At 42.2% G+C, this 15,002-nt stretch overlaps 2 protein-coding genes across 6 annotated transcripts in view; both read left to right on the plus strand.

Annotated features, from left to right (window-relative positions):
• The window catches only part of FAM81A (family with sequence similarity 81 member A), a 135,006-nt gene that overhangs the window by 95,803 nt on the left and 24,201 nt on the right, over nucleotides 1–15,002 (plus strand). For all 5 annotated transcript variants that reach the window (XM_074393846.1, XM_074393845.1, XM_039469083.2 and 2 more), the window contains one exon: nucleotides 2,910–3,028. In XM_074393846.1, the coding sequence (XP_074249947.1) occupies nucleotides 2,910–3,028 (119 nt within the window). The remainder of the gene's footprint in view (nucleotides 1–2,909; nucleotides 3,029–15,002) is intronic.
• Nucleotides 5,619–6,045, plus strand: LOC120363960 (large ribosomal subunit protein eL42). Its single transcript, XM_039469085.2, has one exon. It carries the CDS (start codon nucleotides 5,662–5,664, stop codon nucleotides 5,980–5,982), a length of 321 nt encoding a protein of 106 aa, XP_039325019.1. The 5' UTR covers nucleotides 5,619–5,661; the 3' UTR covers nucleotides 5,983–6,045.

The following is a 15,002-nucleotide window of genomic DNA, read 5'->3' on the forward strand; positions in this document are numbered from 1 at the left end:
TTATGTTAAGTAAAATGAAATAAGCCAAGCACAGAAAGATAAACTTCGCATGTTCTCACTCATTTGTGGGAGCTAAACATTGAAACAATTGAACTCATGGAGATAGAGGGTGCAATGATGGTTATGAGAGGCTGAGGAGGACAGTGGGGGGTGGTGTGGAAATGTGGATGCTTAATGGGTATTAAAAATAGTAAGATGTAGTATTTGATAGCACAACAGGGTGACTATAATCAATAATAATTTAATTGCACATATAAAAATAACTGAAAAGAGTATAATTGGGTTGTTTGTAATAGAAATGATAAATACCTGAGGTGATGGATACGTCATTCACCCTGATGTCATTAGTACACATTGTATGTCTGTATCAAAGTAGCCCATGGCAGGGCATGGTGGCTCATGTCTGTAATCCCAGCACTTTGGGAGGCTGAGGCAGGCAGATCACCTGAGGTGAGGAGTTCAAGACCAGCCTGGCCAATATGGAAAAACCCCATCTCAACTAAAAAATACAAAAATCAGCTGGATGTGATAGCAGGCCTCTGTAATCCCAGCTACTCAGGAGTCTGAGGCAGGGAGAATTGCTTGAACATGGATAGTGGAGGTTGCAGTGAGCTGAGATCTCACCACTGCACTCCAGCCTTGGTGACAGAGTGAGACTCATTTTAAAAATAAATTCCATATACCCCATAAATATATATATCTACCATGTACCCACAAAAATTAAAAATTAAAGCAAAGTCAGTAGGTTGAGAGGCAATCAGTTGCCCCAAGACAAAATAGAAGAAATCCCTGAGACATTACAACCAAAGGCAAAGAGAGAGGAAGCCCAAGGGAAAAGCTAAAAACCTTGCAGACAGATCCAGGACGCCCAGCATGTCCATAATAGGAGTTTCAGAGGAGAAAAAGAAACAGACAGAGAAGAAATACTAATTACTTAGGAGAAGAAATTTTACGTGAATTGAAATTTTTTTGTAGAGATATGGTCTTACTTTATTACTTAGGCTGGGCTCGAACTTCTGGCCTCAAGTGATCCTTTCACCTCAGCCTCCCAAAGTGCTAGGATTACAGGCATGAGCCACTGTGTCAGACATATTTATTTTTTAATTTATTTTATTTTATTTTTTTGGGATGGAGTTTCACTCTTGTTGCCCAGGCTGAATTGCAATAACACGATCTCGGCTCACCACAACCTCCACCGCCCGGGTTGAAGCAGTTCTCCTGCCTCAGCCTCTCAAGTAGCTGAGATTACAGGTGTCCACCGTCATGCCTGGCTAATTTTTTGTATTTTTAATAGAGATGAGGTTTTTCCATGTTGGTCAGGCTGGTCCCAAACTCCCAACCTCAGGTGATCTGCCCACCTCAAGCCTCACAAGGTGCTGGAATTACAGGCATGAGTCACTGTGCCCAGCAGGAATTTTTTTTTTTAATCACAAGTCAGTACAATTAGAAATAAATAATACAAATAACCAACAAAAGCCTTAACTGCTTGAAAATGAAAAAACACATTTCTTTTTTTTTTTTTTTTTTTTTTGAGACGGAGTTACGCTCTTATTACCCAGGCTGGAGTGCAATGGCGCGATCTTGGCTCACCTCAACCTCCGCCTCCTGGATTCAGGCAATTCTCCTGCCTCAGCCTCCTGAGTAGCTGGGATTACAGGCATGCGCCACCATGCCCAGCTAATTTTTTGTATTTTTAGTAGAGACGGGGTTTCACCATGTTGACCAGTATGGTCTCGATCTCTTGACCTCGTGATCCACCCGCCTCGGCCTCCCAAAGTGCTGGGATTACGGGCTTGAGCCACCGCGCCCGGCGAAAAAACACATTTCTAAGTAATCCTTAGATGCCTAACATATCCTTAGATCAAAAAGAAATTCAAAACTGCAATTAAAATATTGAAAAAGGAAAACATTCCATATCCAATCTATGGAACCAGCAAACACTGTATTATGAAGACAATGCCAGCCAGTGCCTGGCTCACACCTGTAACCCCAGCACTTTGGGAGGCCGAGGCAGGTGGGTAGCCTGAGGTCAGGAGTTCAAGAACAGCCTGGCCAAGATGGTGAAACTCCATCTGTACTAAAAATACAAAACTTAGCCAGGTGTGGTGGCACATGCCTGTAATCCGGCTACTTGGGAGGCTGAGACAGGAGAATTGCTTGAACCTGGGAGGCAGAAGTTGCAGTGAGCTGAGATTGCGCCCCTGCACTCCAGCCTGGGCAACAGAGAGAGACTCCATCTCAAAAAATAAAAGAACAAAAGAAAGGAAAATAAAGAAAATGAGGCCGGGTATGGTGGCTCAAGCCTGTAATCCTAGCAGTTTGGGAGACCTGAGGTCAGGAGTTCAAGACCAGCCTGACCAACATGGTGAAACCCCCTCTCTACTAAAAATATAAAAAATTAGCTGGGCATAGTGGCGGTCGCCTGTAATCCCAGCTACTTGGGAGGCTGAGGCAGGAGAATCACTTGAACCTGGGAGATGGAGGTTGTGGTGAGCCGAGATTGTGCCACTGCACTGCAGTCTGAGCAACAGAGTGAGACTCCAAAAAAAGAGAGAGAGAGAGAAAGAAAGAAAGAAACAAAGAAGGAAAGAAGGAAGAAAGAAAATGGCTTCATTACTAAGGAAGAAAGAATAAAACTGAAGGAACTCAGTTTTTGATGGTAAATTAAGGAACTTGTTCTGGGAACAGCCTCAAAGGTCTCTCTCTTTCTAGGCCTCCTAGTTTTCTGCTTGAATGTGTATCAGTTGAAAAGGAGTCTCAAAAAAAAAAATAAAAATAAAAAAAGAAAGAAAAGGAGTCGCTTATGAAAGACTGAGTTAAACATTATCATTTTTGCCAAAAGTATAGATGGTTTTGTGGAAGCATGTGAATTCTCAGATGACTCTTTTACTGGTTTTTATGTTGCCCAGGTACTCCAGGAGCAGATTCGTGCCCGGGACAATATTAGCTATGGAACTAATTCTGCCTTAAAGACCCTGGAGATGCGCCAGCTCTCCGGTTTGGGAGATCTTCGAGGAAGAGTGGCAAGGTAGGTGTCCAAACGTTGGGGTCTCTGCCCATCAAAAATCATTTTCTATAAACTCTGTTATAGTGGGGAATATATTAATGGAGCCCCAAAACAATTGCCTTGTGTTCCTTTAGTACATTTCCTCCCTGCTTTGGCCATAAAATCCAGTGGCAGGAGTTAAACCTGGTTGGAGGGTGCCTTGGGTTTCTTTTGTTACTGCAGTTGATGTTGTCTTCATGAGAAGAATGATGGGAGAACTCACTCAGCTGACCTTGTAATTTGATAGAGTAATACTATGTTTATTGAATCTGATAATATAAAGTTGACATGGTTTGTATGTCATTTTGAAAGTTTAATTTTTCCTGTTATTCATTTTTATTTTTTTTCCTGAAGTGTATTGGTCTGGGAAAGATTGGAAATTTAGAAAAAACATATTTCTCCTCAATCTGAAAAGTGCTGTTTTTGGCTGGGTGCAGTGGCTCCCGCCTGTAATCCCAGCACTTTAGGAGGCTGAGTTGGGTGGATCACAAGGTCAGGAGTTCAAGACTAGCCTGACCAATATGGTGAAACCCCGTTTCTAGTAAAAATACAAAAATTAGCCAGGCATGGCGGCATGTGCCTGTAGTCCCAACTACTCAGGAGGTTGAGGCAGGAGAGTTGCTTGAACCTGGAAGGCTGAGGTTGCAGTGAGCCAAGATCACGCCACTGCACTCCAGCTTGCGTGATAGAGCGAGACTCTGTCTCCAAAAAAAAAAAAAAAAAAAAAAAGTGCTGTTATCTCAAAGTGTGCTGCGTGGACCAGCAGCCTCAACATCACCTGGGAGCTTGTTAGCAATGTACCATTTCAAAAAAAAAAAAAATTTAAAAAAAAAAAAAAAAAAGCTGGGTGCCGTGGCTCACGCTTGTAATCCTAGCACTTTGGGAGGCCAAGGTGGGTGGATCACCTGAGGTCAGGAGTTCAAGACCAGCCTGGCCATCATGGTGAAACCCCATCTTTTAAAAAAAAAGAAAACATTTAAAAAAAAAAAGTACCATTTCCATCCCACCCTGCCACTACTGAATTAGAATTTGCATTTTAACAAGATCGCTGAATTCATATGCATGGGAAAGTCTGGGAAGCCCTGCACCAGGTCTGTGTCTGGGGCTATTTTTATCTGGCTGGGACAAATTTGTCCGAAGTATTTATGGGTCTCTTCTGCCCTCTGCTGCTGCTAAGAGCCAAGCACATGAATACGAATCAGTGCTGGAGCTGAGGAGCAAATGGCACTTCCCATCAGCCGGAGGTGGCAGTCAGGGTAGTCTGCAAGGGGTTGAGTGGAAGAAAGAACAAGGACCTTCAGCATGCAAGGCCTCTGGAGCAGGGAGGGGAGGTGTTAGGGTGAATTTGTGCAGACAACATGTTGAGGGACTTGAATGCTGGGCATGTGTGTTTGGGTCTGCTGGATAAAGATCGGTCTAAGCAGAAGGCTACGTGGATTGCCTGGGGGACAGGTTGATCACCCTCCTTCTGTGGTTTTCTGTCCTCATCAGGATGAAGTCCAGTTTCCTTAGTGTGGTCCTTGGTGATGACGCCCTGTTGACTTCCTCTCCTCTCTCTACCCTTGCACTGTACCTTTCAGCAGTGATCAACTCTTTGTTAGTCCCTGAATAAACCATGCTCTTCTGTCCCTACACCTTTGTATATGCTGTTGTTGTACCTAGCATGCCTTTCTTCCTCCTTTTATTTTATTTTGTTTTTATTTTTGAGACAAGTGTCACTCTATTGTCCAAGCTGGAGTGCGGTGGCACAATGTTGGTTCACTGCAGCCTCTGCCTCCCGGGTTCAAGTGATTCTTGTGCCTCAGCCTCCTGAGTAGCTGGGACTACAAGTGCCTGCCACCATGCCCAGCTAATTTTTTTTTTTTTTAGTAGAGATGAGGTCTTACCATGTTGGCCAGGCTGGTCTCTAACTCCTGACCTCAAGTGATCCGCCCACCTTGGCCTCCCAAAGTGCTGGGATTACAGGTGTGAGCCACCGCGCCTGGCCTCCTCCTCCTTTTCTAATTTGTTTCCAGTCTTTAAAGTTCAGCTCAAATGTCACCCACTCTGGAATTCTTCCCTGACACCCCTACTCCAAAGAGCTCTCCTAGCATCACTGCTCTATTGCGTCTGTCTGTTGTCTTCCTCACTCTGACTTTACTGTGTGGGAGGGGTTCCAGATGTTTTACTTCTCTGTAGCTAAGTGCCTGAAACTGTCTCTGGAAAACAGTAGGTACTCAACATCCATCATCCGTTTGAATGAAGAGGTGACCTAGACAGTCACTTTAATAGGACTGGAAAACCTTGACTCCTTAGTAGTGGAGTTCGGCTTGAAAGAAATCCCAGCTCTGTGATACCTCTCAGGACAGCAGGGAGTTAGAAGAACTTGAGAGCTACAGGTCAAAATAGGGACTTTAGGAGGACATTGAGGATCTCCACAGCCTCTTGAGTTGTGGATGAAGATCAAGTGAGGGAATACACGTGAGAGGGTTGGTGCCCTGCATGCGATGGAGTGGGCCTGCAACCAATGGTAGCTTTATCATCTCAGGGGCAAGAGCAGTGACACTGTCCTTAGGATGCTGCTTCTAATACAAAGTAGAAAATTACTTTTCCGTGCCGGTAGCGCTCACGCAAAAATGGTGAACGTTCCTAAAACCCGCCGGACTTTCTGTAAGAAGTGTGGCAAGCACCAACCCCACAAAGTGACACAGTACAAGAAGGGCAAGGATTCTCTGTATGCCCAGGGAAAGCGGCGTTATGACAGGAAGCAGAGTGGCTATGGTGGGCAGACTAAGCCGATTTTCCGGAAAAAGGCTAAAACTACAAAGAAGATTGTGCTAAGGCTCGAGTGCGTTGAGCCCAACTGCAGATCTAAGAGAATGCTGGCTATTAAAAGATGCAAGCATTTTGAATTGGGAGGAGATAAGAAGAGAAAGGGCCAAGTGATCCAATTCTAAGTGTCATCTTTTATGAAGACAATAAAATCTTGAGTTTATGTTCAAAAAAAAAAAAATAGAAAATTATTCTAAAATATTCTCAGGAATCATATTCTTCAGGTTCTTATCAACTTCTCTCCTTCCCTGTAACAAAAACTTCCACTCTAAAGGCATCAAAAACGTTTGTTATAAGTACCAGACATTTTTGCTTTATTTTGTGACTATATTAGTCTTTCTCTTGGAATGCTGTTAAGACTTGATGGTTGAAATGAATTCATGGGAAATAAAAATTCTTTGGAAAAGTTTCTTGGCCTTCTTGCATTGATTATGTAATTGTATTGAAGGGGTATGAACTTTTTAAAGAGTTATTCTTAAGTTACTAGGCTTCTATATTATTTTATATTTAATTTTTTAGTTTTTGTGGGTCCATTGGTGATATAATAAGTAGGAAATGGGCCTTGATTTTTTCCCCCTGTAAATCCAGCTCAGAAGGGCACAAGGAAGTTCTCCATGGAGGTAAGATCCACATTCAGCTCACGTGGCATAGCACCCTCTAAACAGGACTTGATGAGGCCTGAAGACACCCAATAGATGGCCTCCTTCCTCTCTCTCTCCCTGAACAGCTTAGTGGTTCAGGGAGAGGTCTAATTCACATACCTTATAAGTCTCCTATTTAAAGTACACAATTCAGTGGTTTTTAGTATATTCACAGAGTCACGTAGTCATCACCACAATCTATTGCATAACATTTTTATCATCCAAAAAGAAACCCCATACCCGTTAGCAGTCACTCCCCCATTTTTCCCCAGCCTCCCTGATTCCCCAATCCATGGCAGGCCTACATTCTCTCTCTAATGGGCTTCCCTCTTCTGAGCATTCCAAGTGAATGTGTTCCCTTAAGACTGCCTTCTGACACTTAGCTTAACGTTTTTAGGGTTCATCCATGTTTTAGCATATATCAGTACTTCCTTCTTATAGCTGCATAGTAAGTATCTCATTGTATACTGCATTTTAAAAATCCATCCATTAGTGGGACATTTGGGTTGTTTCCATTTTTGAGCTATTTTAAATAATGCTGCTGTGAACATTTGTCTGTTTGTTTTTGTGTGCTCATAGGTTTTCATTTCTCTTGGATATGTACCTAGAATGAAAATGCGGAGTAGCATGATAACTCTATATTTAACTTTAGAGGAACAGTGCAGCTATACTGTTTGCCAAAGTGGCCACCACTTTACAGTGCCACCAGCAGTGTCTGAGGGTTCTGATGTCTTCACATCCTCACTAACAGCTGTTTTCTATCTTTTTGATTATAGCCATCCTAGTGGGTTTGAAGAGGATCTCACTGTGGTTTTGATTGGATCCCCCTGAGGACTAATGTTGTTGAACATCTTTTAATATGTTAATGTGCTTTTTGGTCATTGGCATATCTACTTTAGAGAAATACATTCAGATTCCTTGCTCATTTTAAAATTGGTAATTGTCTTTTTATTATTGCGCTGTAGGAGTTTTGTATATATATATATATATATATATATATATATATATATATTCCCTTATCAGATACCTGATTTGAAAACTTATTGTCACAGTCAGAGATGTCTTTTCAGTTTCTCGTATCTTTTGAAACGTAAAAGTTTTTTTTTTTTTTTTTTTTTTTTGAGACGGAGTTTTGCTCTTGTTACCCAGGCTGGAGTGCAATGGCGCGATCTCGGCTCACCGCAACCTCCGCCTCCTGGGTTCAGGCAATCCTCCTGCCTCAGCCTCCTGAGTAGCTGGGATTACAGGCACGTGCCACCATGCCCAGCTATTTTTTTGTATTTTTAGTAGAGACGGGGTTTCACCATTTTGACCAGGATGGTCTCGATCTCTCGACCTCGTGATCCACCCGCCTCGGCCTCCCAAAGTGCTGGGATTACAGGCTTGAGCCACTGCGCCCGGCCCAACGTAAAAGTTTTTAATCTCTGTTTGTTTGTTTTGAGGCGGAGTTTCACTCTTATTGCCCAGACTGGAGTGCAGTGGTGCCATCTCGGCTCACCTCAACCTCGGTCTCCCAGGATCAAGCGATTCTCCTGCCTCAGCCTCCTGAGCAGCTGGGATTACAGGAATGCGCCACTATGCCCAGCTAATTTTGTATTTTTAGTAGAGACAGGGTTTCTCCGTGTTGGTCAGGCTGGTCTCAAATTACCGACCTCAGGTGATCCACCCACCTTGGCCTCCCAAAGTGCTGGGATTACAGAGGTGAGCCACCACACCTGGCCCTAAAATTTTTAGGTGAAGAGGTGGGTCTACCAACTTTTCCTACATTCATTAAAGAGCTGCCAAAAGTCTCCTTTGCAGAATATTTTATTATTAATAAAAAAACACAGCTGATTTGAGAGATCAACTATGTATATAATCTTTTCTTCACTTGCTAGTGTTTGGGGTATCATATTTAAGAAACTGTTGCCTAATGCAGGTCACAAAGATTTATGCCTATATTTTCTTTTTAAGTTTTATAGTTTCAGTTCTTACATTTAGGCCTTTGATTCATTTTGAGTTAATTTTTTTAGGCAAGGTTCCAAATTTATTCATTTCCTTGTGGATATCTATTTATCCCAGCATAATGTGTTGAAAAGTCTATTCTTTCACCCATCAAATTATCTTGGCACACTAGTTGAAAATCACTTCGCAATAGATATATAGATTTATTTGTGGACTCTCAATTTTATTCCATTGATTCTCAATTCTTTTCTTAACACTGGTACCGCACTGTCTTGATTACCATAGCTTTGTGATAAATTTTCAAATTGAGAAGTGTGAGTCCTCCAACTTCATCCTTTTCTTTTCAAGATTGTGTTGGCAGCTTTAGGTCCATAGTATTTCCATATGAAATTTAGGATCAGCCGGGCGCGGTGGCTCAAGCCTGTAATCCCAGCACTTTGGGAGGCCGAGGCGGGTGGATCACGAGGTCGAGAGATCGAGACCAACCTGGTCAACATGGTGAAACCCCGTCTCTACTAAAAATACAAAAAATTAGCTGGGCATGGTGGCGTGTGCCTGTAATCCCAGCTACTTAGGAGGCTGAGGCAGGAGAATTGCCTGAACCCAGGAGGCGGAGGTTGTGGTGAGCCGAGATCGCGCCATTGCACTCCAGCCTGGGTAACAAGAGCGAAACTCTGTCTCAAAAAAAAGAAATTTAGGATCAGGCCAGACGTGGTGGCTCACACTTGTAATCCCAGCACTTTGGGAGACTGAGGCAGTGGGATCACCTGAGATCAGGAGTTTGAGACCAGCCTGGCCAACATGCTGAAACCCCATCTCTACTAAAAATACAAAAATTAGCTGGGTATGATGACGCATTCATGTAATCTCAGCTCCTGGGAGGCTGAGGCAGGAGAGTCTCTTGAACCTGGGAAGCAGAGGTTGCAGTGAGCTGGGATTGTGCCACTGCACTCCAGCCTGGGTGACAGAGAAAAACTTTGTCTCAAATTTAAAAAAAAAAGAAGAAGAAGAAATTTAGGTTCAGTTTGTCAGTTGTTGCAAAGAAACCAGTTGGAATATTGATAGTGACTGTGTTGAATCTGTAGATCTGTTTGGGGAATATTGCCATTTAAAAAAAATTAAGTCTTTTAGTGGGTTCAGTGTCTCATGCCTGTAATCTCAGGGGTTTGGGAGGCCAAGGGGAGGACTGGGAGGATTGCTTGAGGCCAGGAGTTTAAGACCAGCTTTGGCAACATAGCAAGGCCCCGTATCTATGAAAAAATAAATATAAGATAAGTTAGTTGGACATGGTAGTACATGCCTATAGTTTCAGGGAGCTATAATCTTATCACCCTTCAGCCAGGGTGACAGAGCAAGACCCTGTCTCTTAAAAAAAAAAAATAATAAGCCTTTCTTTAAATTTTTTTTTTATTTTTTAAAGAAACAGTGTCTTCCTCTGTCACCCAGAATAGAGTGCAGTGGCATGGTCACAAATTCCTGCAGCTTGAACTCCTGGGCTCAAGCAATCCTCCCACCACAGTTTACTGAGTAGCAGGGAATATAGGCATGTGCCAGCACACCTCGCTAATTTTTTTTTTCATTTTTTGTAGAGACAGGGTCTCTCCCAGGCTGATCTTGAACTCCTGGTTGCAAGTGATCCTCTCACTTCAGCCTCCCAAAGTGTTGGGATTACAGGTGTTAGTCACCATGCCTGGCCCCAGAATTAAGTATTTGGATCCATGAACATGGGTGTCTTTCCATTTATTTTGGTCATCTTTAATATGTTTCAGCAATATTTTGGAGTTTTAAAAGTTTCACACTTGCCGGGCGCGGTGGCTCAAGCCTGTAATCCCAGCACTTTGGGAGGCCGAGGCGGGTGGATCACGAGGTCGAGAGTTCGAGACCATCCTGGTCGACATGGTGAAACCCCGTCTCTACTAAAAATACAAAAAAATCAGCTGGGCATGGTGGCATGTGCCTGTAATCCCAGCTACTCAGGAGGCTGAGGCAGGAGAATTGCCTGAACCCAGGAGGCGGAGGTTGCGGTGAGCCGAGATCGCGCCATTGCACTCCAGCCTGGGTAACAAGAGCGAAACTCCGTCTCAAAAAAAAAAAAAAAAAAAAAAAAGTTTCACACTTAAAAATTTATTCCTAAGTATTTTATTCTTTTGATGCTACTGTAAATAGCAAATCATTTTGTTTTTTAATTGCCATTATAGATAAGTACAATAGATTTTGTCTATTGGTCTTATCCTGCAACCTTGCTAAACTCATTAATTACTTCTAATAATTTCTGATGGATTTTTTTTTTTTTTTTTTTTTTTTGAGACAGAGTTTCGCTCTTGTTACCCAGGCTGGAGTGCAATGGCGCAATCTCGGCTCATCGCAACCTCCGCCTCCTGGGTTCAGGCAATTCTCCTGCCTCAGCCTCCTGAGTAGCTGGGATTACAGGCACGTGCCACCATGCCCAGCTGATTTTTTGTATTTTTAGTAGAGACGGGGTTTCACCATGTTGACCAGGATGGTCTCGATCTCTTGACCTTGTGATCCACCCACCTCGGCCTCCCAAAGTGCTGGGATTACAGGCTTGAGCCACCACGCCCCGCCCTTTAGTGGATTTTTAAAAGGATTTTCTACACTTAAGATCATGCTGTTTGCAAATATAGTTTCACTTTTTCCTTTCCAATCTGTATAACTTTTATTTTATTTTCTTGCCTAATTGCCCTAACTAGAATCTCCAGTATGATGCTGAATAAATGTGGTGAGACTAGATACCCTTGTCTTGTTTTTGATTTCAGGGGAAAGCATCCAGACTCTCATTATTAAGTAGGATGTTAGGTGCAGATTTTTTTTTTTTTTTCTTTTCCTTTGGAGACAGAGTCTCTCTCTTTTGCCCAGGCTGGAGTGAAGTGGTGCCATCTTGGCTCACTGCAACCTCTGCCCCCCAGGTTCAAGTGATTCTCCTGCCTCAGCCTCCCAAGTAGCCAGGATTACAGACGTCTGCCACCATGCCCAGCTTGTTTTTGTTAGAGGTGTGGTTTCGCCATGTTGGCCAAGCTGATCTCGAACTCCTGACCTGAAGTGATCCACCTGCTTTGACCTCCCAAAATGCTAGGATTTGCAGGCATGAGCCGCTTCTCCTAGCCCAAGTGTGAATTTTTTGTATTTGCTCTTTATTAGGTTGAGAAAGATTTTATTTCCCTAGTTTGTTGACTGTTTTTATCATGAAGGGTATTGGATTTTGTCAAATGGTTTTTCTCTACCTATTAAGATAATCGTGAGGGGTTTGTCTTTTTTTCGGTTGATAAGGTTTATTACACTAATTGCTATTCTGATGTTAAAGCAAACTTGCATTCTTGAAATAAATCTCACTTGGTCATGATATATAATCTTTTTTGTATATTGCAGGATAAGTTTGCTAGTATTCTGTTGAAATGACACCATCTGTTGTCATTTCCTTACCCCTCAATACAGTTTTGCTCCATCCACCTCCTTTGTGCTATTATCAAATAAGTTACATCTGTAATGTAATGTACATTGTTCTATGTATGTAACAATATAATATATGCATATTAAACAGTTGCTTTTTAAATCAATTATGACAGGAGAGAAAATATTCATTTATACTGCTCTTTATAAATACATAATTGCCTTTACCCATGTTCTGTGTTTTTTCATGAGGATTCAAATTACTGCCTGGGGTGCTTGCTTTTAGCCTATCAAACCTTGTTTGGTGTTTTTTCTAGGGTGAGTCTTCTAACAAGTAGTTCTCTCAGTTTTTGTTTTTCTGGGATGTCTTTATTTTGCCCTGTTTTTTGAAAAGTAGTTTTGCTGGATGTAAGATTATTGGTTGACAGCTCATTTTTATTTTAGCACCATGAATATGTCATCTATTGCCTTGTGGCCTCAATTATTTCCAATGAGAAATTAGCTATTAATGTTATTCTAGTTCCCTTGTATGTGAGAAATTGTTTTTCTTTTTTCTTTTTCATTTATTTATTTATTTATTTGCTGGTTTCAAATATTTCTCTTTGTGTCTTTTCACTGTTTTTTTTTTTTTTTTTTTTTTTTAAGGCAGATTCTCACCCTGTGGCCCGGGCTGGAGTGCAGTGACACTATCTCAGCTCATTGCAACTTCCACCTCCCTGGTTCAAGTGATTCTCGTGCCTCAGCCCCCTGAGTAGCTGGGATTACAGGCATGCACCACCACACCTGACTAATTCATGAACTTCCACCTCCCAGGTTCAAGTGATTCTCATGCCTCAGCCCCCTGAGTAGCTGGAATTACAGGTGTGCACCACCACACCTGACTAATTCATGTATTTTTAGTTGAGACAGGGTTTCACCATGTTGACCAGGCTGGTCTGAAACTCCGGGCCTCAATTGGTCTGCCCGCCCCAACCTCCCAAAGTGCTGGGATTACAGGCACGAGCCACCATGCCTGGCCTTCTTTTCACATTTTTGCTGTGATGTGTCTGGTATGGATCTCTCTCTCTCTCTTTTTTTTTTTTTTTTGAGGCAGAGTTTTGCACTTGTTACCCAGGCTGGAGTGCCATGGCGCGATCTCGGCTCACCGCAACCTCCGCCTCCTGGGTTCAGGCAATTCTCCTGTCTAAGCCTCCTGAGTAGCTGGGATTACAGGCACGCGCCACCATGTCCAGCTAATTTTTTGTATTTTTAGTAGAGACGGGGTTTCACCATGTTGACCAGGATGGTCTCGATCTCTTGACCTTGTGATCCACCCGCCTCGGCCTCCCAAAGTGCTGGGATTACAGGCTTGAGCCACCGCGCCCGGCCCTGGATCTCTTGATATTTGCCCTACTTGAAGTTTGTTGAATTACTTATTTGTATCAGTTAATGTTTTTCTGACATTTGGGAAGTTTTCAGCCATTATTTTTTGAATAATTTTAATGCTCTTTTTTCTTTTCTTTCTCTTTCTCTTTCCCTTAAGTTGGAGTCTCACTCTTCACCCAGGCTACAGTGCAGTGGCAAGATCATGGCTCCTTTTAATCTCAAAGTACTGGGCTCAAGCAATCCTCCCACCTCAGTCTCCTGAGTAGCTGGGATTGTAGGCGTGCATCACCATGCCCAGCGAAGTATTTCAGTTTTTATTTTTACAGACAGGGTCTCACTGTGTTGCCCAGGCTGGTCTCAAAGTCCTGGCCTCAAGCCATTCTCCTGCCTCAGGCTCCCGAGTTACTGGGATCATAGGCATAAGCCACCACACCTGGCATCTTCTCTCCTATTATTCTCATTATGCATATGTTGGTGCATTTCATGGTGTCTCTTTTTTTTTTGAGACTCTCTTCATTTTTTTTCTTTTTTTTTTAAATCTTTGTTAATCAGATTGCATAATCTCTATCCACCTATTTTCAAGTTTGCCAGTCTTTGTTCTACCTTTTCACATCTTTGAGCCCCTGTATAAATTTTTTATTCCAGTATTTCCATCTTCTTCTTTGTTAATTTCTATAGCTTTATTAATATTTTCTATTTGAAGAAATATTATGCATTACTTTACTTTTTAAAGTGCGGTTTGAATCACCCTATGTTTGCTCATTCTGTATTTATATTAGCTATTTGAAGTTTTCTTTTTTAATTACTTTTATTTATTTATTTATTTATTTATTTATTTTTTAAGATGGGGTTTCACCATGATGGCCAGGCTAGTTTTGAACTCCTGACCTCAGGTGATCCACCCACTTCAGCCTCCCAAAGTGCTAGGATTACAGACATGAGCCACTGCACCCAGCTTGAAGTTTTCTTTTTTTAAATCTGACTTCTGTGTCCTCTTACAGGCAGTTGCTTTTGCCTGTTTTCTTCCCCCTAAGTATAGTTCACGTTTTCTTGCCACTTTAGATAATATATTGTAGCAACTCTGGATACAAGCCCCCTAGAGTTGTTTTTGAGGTTATTTGCATGTTTATTTGTTTAGCGACTTGAATAGACTCTTAGTGATATCTGTTTACCCTGCAGTATGAAGCCTCTGATGTTGCTCCTCAAGACAGTTTGGGAAATGGGCACAATCACTTCTAATGACAGTGGTTTTGGAAGGGCTCTCTTTCACTGTGTCTTTCTTTGATATTTTATTAGGCTATCTTCCTCTGTTGATATCACACCCAAATCTTGGGCTCCACTAATTGCTAGCATATTGCTCTATTATTTTTGACAGTGTCCTGGACACAAATTGTCCTACAGTCTGATGGTACTATACTTAGATTACTGCCAGCTGTAAAGGGCTTAATGATACATATATACAATAATTATGTATATATACAGAAATTACAATAATATGGAAAATGAGCAACCAGATTGATGTTTTACCTGTCATTGTGTTTGCTATGCTCTGCCACTATGTCGTATGCTGACAGAGAAGTTCTGCATCAGCATGTCACCCAAGTCATAGCTGTCAGACGTTTGGGACTCTCTAGATGGACCAGTGATTAGGTAGCCTAACAAGAGAGTCACTCTGCCATCTGATGGTCACAACCTGGACTAGTACCTGGGACATAACAGCCGCCCAAAGACCCCAAAAGGGAAAATTTGGAATGAGTACATTATTATTCATCATGATATAAAGCATC

Source organism: Saimiri boliviensis, chromosome 2, assembly GCF_048565385.1.
Source record: "Saimiri boliviensis isolate mSaiBol1 chromosome 2, mSaiBol1.pri, whole genome shotgun sequence".
NCBI lineage: Eukaryota > Metazoa > Chordata > Mammalia > Primates > Cebidae > Saimiri > Saimiri boliviensis.

What these genes read in the sequence shown, in the direction of transcription:
- LOC120363960 (XM_039469085.2), top strand. Translation starts at nt 5,662, where the DNA reads ATGGTGAACGTTCCTAAAACCCGCCGGACTTTCTGTAAGAAGTGTGGC.